Genomic DNA, 10,972 nt, shown 5'->3' with positions numbered 1-10,972 from the left:
GTAAGACAAGATGAAGCATGAACCAGGGAAAGTCAAATTTCACAACACAGGAGGAGAAAATGTGGTTCAACGCACATGCCAACAGCCAAATTAGCAAGGACAGAGCAAAATGATAGACTTGATGGGCTGGACAGGGAAGAGGCAGGCATTCAGAACTGAACAACTCCAAACCAGGAAGAAATTTAGGCCAGAACTGGTAAGAGAGGCAGAAGGGTGGAGGGTGACCAGGTATAGGGTCTGATAATTTGGGGGTTTTGTTTTTAAAAGCTTAAGTCTCCCTTGCCTGAAATATCTTTGCACCTGCGTAGCAGTCTGGTGTCAGCCACATGCTTTCTTTTTTTCCATTGCTGGCATTAAACCCTCAGAGTCAAGACAGCAAACTAGGAAAAGCATGCAAAGTATAAAAATTCCAGTAGTACAGTTTGTTAGAGTGACACCAGAGAATCAAACTGGTAGCTAGAGCTCTTGAATCACAGTAGTAACCAAACCAGCCCTGCGAAGGACACATTGGCAGCAGCATTTCAAAATCCACTTACATCCCAAGGAATTTAGCCAGATACGTGAATATGACTCCATTCAATTTAAAGTTACTGTTAAAAACCTTAGTGTAGTTTGCTATTACTGCCTTATGATTAGGAGCACTACGCATCCAAATGGTACTTGGAGGTAGCCCTCAGTTCAGACTTGCATTTGTTTCAAATTCTCTATGTGCACAATTATCTTCCATCCCTATAAAGGCATCGCAGCAGCAGTAGGCCAAAACAATTACATTACAGAAAGTTTTTAAAAGCAGCAGTTGTTAAGAGGCAAAAGCAGAACAAAAACTTGTCTCAGGCCTTATTTAGGCTTTTTCAATCCATAATGCTTACTCAACTTGAGAAAAGGCATCAGAACTACAGCTTCCCACAAAAGAAAGGAACTTGACAATAAAGTACATGCCAAGGTACCACGTGCTAAGTAAGTTAAATACTAATCCCACTGGTGATTAACAGACTGTTTAAATCTGTATTGTCCTTGGACAGACGATTTGTGTAACATGAAACTTAAAAGGAAGCATATTTTTAAACAGAACAAAGGCCCAACTGCAAGTTATGAAGATGACAAACAACTACAGAAAAGGGAAGGCAGAGAAGTTTATTCCAGCAACACTGCTGCATTTCACTTTAGCACAAAGTGTTCGTAAAAGACAACCACCCCCAAAAGTATATAAAACCACATCCACTAAACGGTAATCCTGGAAAAAACCCTTTGATGGAGTAAACACTCCCTCTGCTGCAGATGAGGAGGAGGGGTTGTGGAGAAAGAGGGCAAAAGGAGAAAGATGATTTCAGTAATGCTGCCTTTGGGCTGCTGCAGGGGCAGGGGGAGAGAAGTTACCGCGGAAGGTCATGCCCTCCTAAGGCCAATACCACTAAGTAATACCACATACAATGGTCAGGCACCTCTCTAGCATGTTTTCATAACGGAGCTTCTGCTACCCCTTTACCTGGCAAATAGCCTCCACTCCTGTAACATGCAACCAGCATCACATCCTCCCACAACAATTTAATAACAAGACTGATAAATCAACCACTGCGGAGCCTTTGTCCTCCTTTTACAAGAGCAGGACGGGAGCTCTCATGTCAGTGCCACTAATGTTAGCGCATAGGGAAATCTTGACTCCAAGCACCAAAGGGTTACACAGCAAAAGGCCACTTACTCCTTCTAACAAGCTCAAAAAGCTGCTCTCCCCTCTGCCCACCCACCCCCCTTCAATATAATTCAGTACAGAGTCAGTGGTCTGAGTGCTGCTAGCATCAGTAGCAGTAGAAATTAATCTCCCAGGGGTAGTGCAAGGTCCTCTATGTTAGGATGTCATGAGCTTGGTGCTCCACCAACATCTCCATGCTCCTCACATCTGTGCACCAGAACTCCAGGCGGTCTTTCATTCCTTTGATCTGCAAGGCAAGCCCGCAATAACTTTAATGCCTCAACTCCTGGAAATACCAATATTCACCTTTAAGGACAAACATTTGAGATCCCAAACAACCTCTCAAAACCCCATGCATCTAGAAAAGATGCTACTTAACATCTTTTACCATCAAACCCAACAATGTTTAAAGTTAAACTGAAATGCACAAAAGGAATTGTTTGAAGCTAGTATTACATGTATTGATTTTTTTTTTAAAGGTAAAGGCACCCTATACAGTCTCCTAAAATGTTAGGAGGATGAACTTGAGAAGGTCAGCACCTTTGTCTTTATCACCCTGAAATCCTCTCTTCCCAGACAAGCATGCCACCTACAACCCAGATACTCCAAGATTTTGTTTCATGCATTTAGGCTTGAAGCAGCCACACAGATGTCTGCATCCTTCTGAAAAACAGTCATAGCATTTGTGTCTTACGGTGGTTTGTGTGGCTTTCAGAAGACATGCACCATGTACCCTAGGTACGACCTAAAGGTGGCAATATAAAAAGGAATGAGGAAAAGCGGAAATAATTCCTCTTTCCCTGAGCATTTTCAAGAAGCACTAAGGAGACTAATTCTCAGACAGTGACCCTTCACAGTTCTTATTTTAATTTCCAGATCACCTCACACAAGAAAACATGTTAGAACTACCTTAATATTCAAGCTGGTCATTACCTGTTGTAAATCCAACACGCGTGGTTGTACCCATGTCATGTGCACCCTCTTATCAACTTCATCAATACTGCCCTTTACCAAGCCTACCGAGAGAGCCTTCATCACCAGCAGTTCCACCTAAAAATAATAATAAAAAAAAAATAACGGAAGGAAACAATTGAGAATCACCCAGTTTCCCCCAAGATAAATAAAACCCTTAAATAGCACTAGCTTGTGGAAGACTGTTTACTATACACAACAAAATCAAGAACAGCTGCAGCCTCTCCCACATCCATCCTCTTTTAGGTTTTAATCGACATCTACATATACAGGAGAGACTTCTTTCCTCTAAGAGCAGATTTCCTTTCTTTTCTCTGAAATCCCAGGAAGGACAAGGTAATTGGAAAAAGTCAGCATGGATCTACCACGGTCAAGATGTGCTCGACCAATAGGACTGCCTTTTAAAATTAAATAACTTGCTCAGTGGTTGAAGAGCACGCTGTAGGTGCCCTGTACCTTTCTTTTAGCAAAGTGCTCAACAAGACCTTCTACCACATCCTTGTTGACAAGCTAGTGAGCTACAGAACAGACAGTAGGACTACAAGATGAGTGAAAAATCCACTGAGCTCAAACAGTAGTGGTTAGTGGTTTGAAGTTCAACAGGCAGCTGGTCACAAGTAGCGCTTCTTAGGGGTTGATACTGGGTCTGATACTATTTAATAATCTTTAAGCTAGCTGGATGACAATCTCACAGATGAGAGCACACTGGCAGGGAGAGGTAGATGTGCTGGAAATAAAAGCTACCATGAAAAGAGGGCTCAATATATTGAACTAACATGAATCACATGAAGCACAGTGAAGATAAGCACAGAACCCTTCACCTGAGACCGAACGATCCCAAGCAACAGCACAGACGGAGGTCTGACTGACTGGCTGTGGTATACTCTGATGGAAAGGAGCAGAGTCGGGGGAGGTTGGACAGGGACACGACAGCAAACTGTGCAAGAGCCAGGGGTGTGCTCTGACAGCAACAAAGGGGAACTGTGTCCTGGTCTGCATCAGTAAGAACACAGCCAGCAAGCAGATCAAGGAAAACGATTATTCCACTCAGCACTTGTTGGAGCATAGCTGCAGCACCATATCCAGTTTTGCATCACCCCCTTTCAGTTTTAGGGGGCCACTGCAAAACTGGAGAGAGTCTAGCAAAGGGCCAGCAGGCTGAGAACTTGACATTAGGAAGAAATTTTATTTGTTCAGCCTAGAAGAGGCGGCTCAGGGATACCTCATCACAGTCTTCCAGTACCTAAAAGGCACGGAAGATAAGAGGTACTATTTTCACAAGGACATGGGGTGAAAGGACAAGAGACCACATGCAGGATTTGCTTCAGCAGGTATACCATCTGGATAACAGAAGAAAATTCTTCACCATGAGAAAAATTAAACATCAGTGACATTTCCCCTCTCTGGAAATACTCAAGACATCTTGGCACAGCCCTGCATAACCTAATCCAAAGGCCTGCTTTCAGAAGCAGGTGGGAACAGACGACCTACAGAGCTCTCTTCCAACTTCAGACTATGACTAAGAATCTTCAGGAATTTATTTACCAAGAAACAGGAGCACCAGTTAATTCCTTCTTAAAAAGAAAAAAGTTCTCCAAATGCACAAGAACAGGAGAGAACATTTCTACTTAAGAGTTCACCTATGGGAGTAGGTCTATCCAGACACTTTTAGATCTTCAGAACATAGACACTAACAAGTTTGTCTAAACTTGACCTCACCTCATTCACAGTGACTTTGGCACTCTTGGCAATCTCTTCAAAAGTGAGCTGTCTGTGATTGGCTGGCCGGGTGAAAGTCATCTGAATTCAAGTAAACAAACAAACAAAAATCCCACACAGTTTTAGTTTTTTCCAACAGTGCGCACAGCTTCCCTCATACTGCCCTGCTGAGCTCTCAATCTGCAGTAGCAACTGCATTTCTCATATTTAATCAAAATACTTCAAAGAAAAATGCATTTACGTCAGCAGAAAGGAGTCGTACCACTCCCTCCTCTCCAAAAAGCAGTTTTTCTAGGTAACAATGTAATCTCCAAATAAAGCAGATCGATCTGTGTTGAAACGTCTCAGTGCGCATCAAATCCCTGAGATAACACAGTATCTATAGGTGGTAAACTCATTCACAGTAAAACACTAGATGTGAAATATATATATACACACATTAACATACACACATACTGGTATGTGGGTGTCTATAAACATACGTTACGCTTCAGATAACTCAATATTTAAGGTTTTGAAAAAAATCCAAGGCCATGGAGGCTTATACACCAGTATTATTCAGTAACAACAAAGCCAAAGCCTTCAAGTGACAGGAAAGAAACTGTTTAAACCTGATAGGGTTACCTATCTGGGAAAAGATTTTCAGTCCATAGGAAACTAAGATTTTAACTGCATTTTAGAAATCTTTGTTACACTAGAACATACTTTAAGAGTTGTCATTTCAGATACCACTCTCAAGATACAAAGCTTGCGCTTTTCTTCCCCATTTCCACATCCTGGCTGAAAGAGCACACCCCTGAAACTACAAGTAGCACACCACAAGGCTTTTCCCCCGCCCCCCCCAGCAGTACTTGCCTTCTGGCACCACCTAGAGGCAAAATTCGCAGTCAACGATTTATACCCATGAGTTTCTGTACCATGAGTGAATGAATGCACCCAGCAGAGAACGGAAAATTTAACAGTGCTACCCCCACCCAAAGGTAGCTGGAGCAGGCCCTTTCCATGTCCCACATTTAACACATCACAGTTCTCGGCTCACCTCCATAAGACATAACAGCTGAATCTTTTGCAGCAGAAGTGCTTCATTTGCAGCCAGATCTGGCTGCAAGAGGATAAAATGAAACAAATAAGTTCATTATTACTTCCCCCCTCCCCCCAAGGGGAGAACAGCATGCTATCCACAGAAGTAAGCCACCTGGGGACCCACTACCTTCATTTTCAAGGGAGAAGGTCATTACAACCCACCCACTGCCTGGTAATGGTTCCGTAAAGTAAACCATAAGAACTGCACAACAAAATGCAACACTTCACAGGGTAGGCAACCTTTTATCAAAGGTCACAGCCTTGCACAAGTGGACATACAAGTCAACCTGTAAATTACCGCTATGTCAATAATTTCTGGTACAGCCAATGTAGTTAATAACCAACACCACCACTGTTTTCCTCAAAATTCTTAGAACACAAGGGAAAACCACTATTTTACACTGGAAGCAGTTTAATACTGGGAACGAATGGCATTACAGAAGTTAAATCAGAGATTATATTCCTGTGCAGAACTGCATGACATTCTTGTTTGCTTTGCCCTTGGATCACAAGAGATTTCTCTTTACTTTTTTCAATCAGAGAGGGAAGCCAAAAGAAAACTAATGATACGTATCAAGATGAAAGAAACATTACTATGCTATGACTAAAATCATACCAGTGCACCGGAGTCAGGAATTCTTAAAGTAAAGGTCCACAGAATCTAAGTGTCCTCTGTAAATATTGAGCCTAGGCCTTAAGCAATATAGCAACTCATTCACTCACCTGCTGACCCCATGCCGACTTCAAAGACTGAAACGTCTCTACATTACCACTGTTGAAGGCATAAAGTGTGTCAATCAGCCACTGCCGATCGGTGTTTCTCAGGGACTCCAGAACAGGGTGCATGAGCTGCAAAAAACAGGCAGGATAATGTTAATAGGGTAAAATCAATTCCCGATAGCCAACAACTGAAGCAATGCAGCATCAACTTACCAGCTCCCCAAAGTTATAAACACCTTCTCCCAAGAGCCCTGCCAGTCCCAGGGTAAATGCTCTCTCCTGCTGCTCTGATACTGCAAGAAAACCCAAAGGAAAAAAAACAAAAAAAAACAAAAACAAAACAACAAAAATGGTTTGGATGAAGCAGGAGTCTAAGCCCCATCAACCCCTCCCTCACCCTTCTCTCTGCCTGTATTAAATCATTCCCAGCCCTCCTCCTCATCCTCTCCCAAGCCTGAAATTCAGAAGCCTGCAGTCACCACAGCAGTAGCACAAAAGGGCCACTTTTTGAATTTACAGTGAAGGCTTTTGGAAACTAGAACAAACTGTCCCTTCTGGTGGGGGCACTTCCCCCCTCCCATCACCTCAATGCAGCTTAGGAGCAGAACCCTACTCAGCCATTCTTCTTGTGGGTTCCCCCTCATTCTAGCTAGATCCTGGCCTAACTATGGCAGATTCCAAATAATGTTGAGAAAACCTGTTCTCTGCCAGTGCATTTATTTACATTGAAGTGATGAAACAGAGAAAGAAAACTAGGACTTTCTACGCTTGGCAAAGGACAAGCTACCTGGCAGATCTTTAACATCAATGCATCCCAGAAAGCGCAGAGCGTCCTTATAATAAGAGGCATGGTTCCCAATTGTCTGGTAGTACTTGCTGGAGAGATCATAGAAGCGGCTGTGAACTGAAGTCACCCCAGGGAGATTGTTCAGCATCTCCTCAACCTCCTCAATGGTCTCCTAGAGGAGGGCAAGAACCTCTTTGTCACAGGTGAAGGTACACCTCATATACACCCATGCTCCCAGCCTTTAGTTCATCACTGTAAGGGTTACAGCATTCTTGTGTGGTCCAGAAGTAATATCCACTCAGTACTAAAACAGATGAGACCACAGCCAAAGCCACTACCACAGCATTAAAAATAAAGCAATGGCATTCTCCCTTTACATAGTAGTTAGCAAAAAAAAAAAAAAAATCATCCCCAAACCCCCAAAAAACAACCCTGCAGCTATACTTATATACATATATATACACACACACTTTATATATACTTATACCCACTAAACCCACAAACTTTGTACTTGCTCTAAGAGACACAAAGCTGCGCTGCATAAAAAAACCTCTCATCTCACATTTAAGAGACAGTTCTAAAAAAAGCCAAGAGATGAAATAAACAACATGCTTAGCACAGGAAACGATACACTAATTCAGTCAAAATTAGCAGCTCGCCAACAAGCAGCACATACACTGTGGAATTAATGAGATCCTCTAAGCTGCGAACCGGAATATATTAAGGTATTTTTCCCCTCTCCTGAGCTGTGCACACCAACAGTTGCAGTGATCAGTTGCAGGCCACCAATAAGCAACAGCACCTCAAAGGCTATGTGCATCAGAATCTTACTGAAGCTTCAGAGATTTGGCCATAAGTATTATACAGCCATTTTTATGGCCTACAAGATGTAAAGCAGAACCACAGGTCTTCCTGGAAATCCTAGGAGCTGCAAACTTATCTTCTCATTCAAAACTGAAGCACAGACTCAGGCAGGTCCATGCTGTAGCAACTGCTGAAGTGTGTCACAGTGCTCCAAACTACCCGAACGCTTGAACTACTCAAGTCATCACCTCACCTTGGTGACCTGCAGGTCTCCAATGTTCAGCTTGAGCGCCCCAATGGCTGTTTTACACAAAATGACAGCTTCATCACTGCTTTTTACCTGCAGTTACACAAAGATACATGTTTAGAGAGTATTACCTTTGCAGCCAGGTAGGCTCTTGAAACCTAGACTGTTGGTTGCATTTCATTTGTTAACATGTTCCTCCATTAAAATACGGAGTTGTTCACTGAGAAAAGGAGTAGGTATTCTCCAGCACAGGTTTCAACACACATATATCTGCCTCTTCAGCTATACCCTATATGCTCACACGCAAAACAATTCCCGTAGGTGGACTACCAGAAAAAACAATTTCAAAAATACCTTTTCTCGAGTCTTTTCCAGAAAAGTAAGGGCCACATTGGGATCTGGAGGATTATAAAAAAGAAAAAAAAAAAAAAGCAGCAATATCAGGAATTCCCATGGAACTAAATATCAACTTAAAAATATATCCTTTTACTGGGATCACGAAGACTGGAATATATTTTTTCTATAGTGTACCGCTCAACCTTCAAAAGGCACTACTGTCGTAGGCCAGGCTTTCTGTTCACCAGCCATTTCTCTAGTGAAGCACACAACTTGCTATCCTATGTAGCAGCAATTATTTAAGGTCTGATTAATGCTTTCCCTTTTCAATACACCAGAAAGACAATAGCTTAACATTGAAGATTTAGCTGTTACTTTTAACTAGTCAAATTTCATAGCCATCAGTTACTAAAAATACTGTAAGTAGGAGGTAAGGACACTTACCTGTCATCTGTCTGACTACATGAAGAATGATCTCTACCAGGGACAAGGGGTTCACCCTAGAACAAAAAGCTCACTGCTGTAACAGTCTGAGTCAACAGTAGGTTACCTAAAAACTTCCAAGCAAACAAACTCACCTGTGTTCAAACTCACTGATGAAGTTCTCATAAAGCTGTAGGCACAAAGATATCAACAGTCAGGGCAAAAGGGTATTTTGTTTCAGCTACAACACTCGCTTTTCACTGTATTTCAATTCATTTTTCCAACAAAGTAGTGGGGATCCAATACAGAAATGTCTACACTGTAAAGAATGCAGGGAGCCAAAAATTGCTCAGTTTAGATAATTTGATCTCTGCAGTCGCCTTCCAACTGCAAGCAGTGATTCAAGAAACTCACAAGCTACCAGGTGCTACAACACAACACCTCCCTGCTACAGGCTGGCCTGGTGCATGTCTGCATTTATCACTGTACAGTAAGCACAGGCCTAAAGCTTTCAAATTTCTCTTTGCACACATTCAGAAAAGAGATTGTCTCTAGAAACCCATGGCTCTTTATCATGGAAATCACTAGCTCCTGGGAAGCTGAATTTTAACCTAAGAACACAAACGAGAGCAAAAATACATGATTACTTGTAGCATACAGAGAACATGCGACTCTGGACTGAGTATGCCATTATCTTCATAACTAGAAGAAGTCCCCAGACAGTGGGTGAAATAACCTACTGAATACTTTGAAGTATTTGTGAACACCTGGCAATCCATCCTACACTTGCAGTTGTAAACCCCTTGTTACAAAAGGGAAAGAAAAAGGCTCCTCCTGCACCCCCCCCCCCCCAAAAAAGTCTTGAGTGAATGAAATTGAAGAATCATTTTGAAGCTCCTAAAATTGACACATTTAATTTTAGCAGAATTTTCACACACCAACTAAATCCCGCACACTCACATCTAGTGCATAAACCCCAGAAAGCTGAATTCACCTAGTTTAATAATTCTCCAGAGACAAGTCACAGGCTGCTTATTTTTCACTGGTACAAAAATACCACCACTTGTATTCACTAGGGAAAGCTAAAACCCTTGGAAACAATCAAGCACTTCACCTTGATGAGTCCATCTCCTTGGGCAAAGCAAGGGTCCTGAACAAAGTCCAAAACCTGCAGAGTCAGCTGGTGCCAGAGCCTTAAGAAACAAGAAGGTCACTCAGCGAGTTCACACTTCATACCAGCTCCTCAGACGGTGCCACATCCTGTATTTCACGCCCCAAGTCTGCCAAGCCCGCCCATCTCTGCAGCTGCTCCGACTAATGACGGAGACGAGTCAGAAACGAAAACCGGTGGCAGAGACCCCCCCCTCCAGGGCACCGACACAAAGCAACCCCAGGGAAAACAACGCGGAAATCAACTCCCCGATTCTCCACGGCTACGTGCTGGTCAGAGGACTACCGAGTTACAGACGGGACGCGGGGAGCAGCCCGGTCCCACGCACGGAGGGCCCTTCAGCCCGGCACGCCGCACCCCGGCACAGGGCCGCGGAGCCCCGCTCTCTGCGAGACAGACCAGGACAGCACACGCCCGGCCCTGGGGAGGCGTGTGGAGGGGCACGGCCCCACAGCAACGCCCCGGGACAGCTGGGAGAGGCGGCCGGGAGCCGGGCCGGCCCCGCCGAGGGCAGCGGCCCCCTCCCCGGGGCAGGTGTGACCACGGCAGCGGGCCCCCCCCAAAACTCACTTCTTGTTGTAGAGCTCCTCCAGGCGGTGCCACACGGCGGCCTGCCCCGGCCCCGAGCTCTGGCTCTGCTGCAAGAAGCCCGGCACGTCCTTCATGGCGACGGACGGAGGGAGGAAGAGGAGGCAGCGACACCGACGCCCGCCCGCCCCCGCCGGAAATGCACACTCACTTCCGGCGCCGCGCGGGGCACGCTGGGTACCGTAGGGCCCCGCGGCGACCGCTCCCCCGCCGCCCCCCCGGTAGCCATGGCAACGCCTCGCCCCCGGCCTTCGCCCTCCCTCCCCAAACAAACTCCCCAAAAATCCCCGACACGGCCCAAAAAACGGAGGCGGTGCGGGCGGGGGAGGCCTGAGGCCGCGTCCCTGCCGGAGAGGCGGGCGCGCCTACTCGGGGCATTGCGGTAGCGCCGCTGCGGAGGCCCGGCGGGGAGCGCGGCCCCGGCCCCGGCCA

The 10,972-nt window shown here is 44.8% G+C and overlaps 1 protein-coding gene across 1 annotated transcript; it reads right to left on the bottom strand.

Moving 5' to 3' along the window:
- Positions 1-1,121: 1,121 nt before the first annotated feature.
- On the bottom strand, positions 1,122-10,678 carry PSMD13 (proteasome (prosome, macropain) 26S subunit, non-ATPase, 13). Its single transcript, XM_010568045.1, has 13 exons — positions 10,523-10,678; positions 9,896-9,974; positions 8,937-8,971; positions 8,803-8,858; positions 8,377-8,420; positions 8,029-8,115; positions 6,972-7,143; positions 6,398-6,477; positions 6,188-6,313; positions 5,421-5,483; positions 4,382-4,462; positions 2,624-2,740; positions 1,122-1,937 (listed from the first exon to the last, which is right to left on the bottom strand). The coding sequence occupies exons 1-13, from the start codon at positions 10,615-10,617 to the stop codon at positions 1,842-1,844; spliced, it is 1,131 nt and encodes a 376-aa protein (XP_010566347.1). The 5' UTR covers positions 10,618-10,678; the 3' UTR covers positions 1,122-1,841.
- Positions 10,679-10,972: the final 294 nt, after the last annotated feature.

The sequence above is a fragment of the Haliaeetus leucocephalus genome, unplaced genomic scaffold (assembly GCF_000737465.1).
Source record: "Haliaeetus leucocephalus isolate CR32 unplaced genomic scaffold, Haliaeetus_leucocephalus-4.0 Scaffold236, whole genome shotgun sequence".
Taxonomy (NCBI): Eukaryota; Metazoa; Chordata; class Aves; order Accipitriformes; family Accipitridae; genus Haliaeetus; species Haliaeetus leucocephalus.
This window is presented reverse-complemented; position numbering and strand designations above follow the sequence as displayed.

What these genes read in the sequence shown, in the direction of transcription:
- PSMD13 (XM_010568045.1), bottom strand. Translation starts at nt 10,617, where the DNA reads ATGAAGGACGTGCCGGGCTTCTTGCAGCAGAGCCAGAGCTCGGGGCCG. An exon ending in GAGGAGCTCTACAACAAGAA is followed by an intron (nt 9,975 to 10,522) that starts GTGAGTTTTGGG and finishes TTGTTTCTTAAG; the next exon opens with GCTCTGGCACCAGCTGACTC. An exon ending in GCGTGTTGGATTTACAACAG is followed by an intron (nt 1,938 to 2,623) that starts GTAATGACCAGC and finishes CTTGCCTTGCAG; the next exon opens with ATCAAAGGAATGAAAGACCG.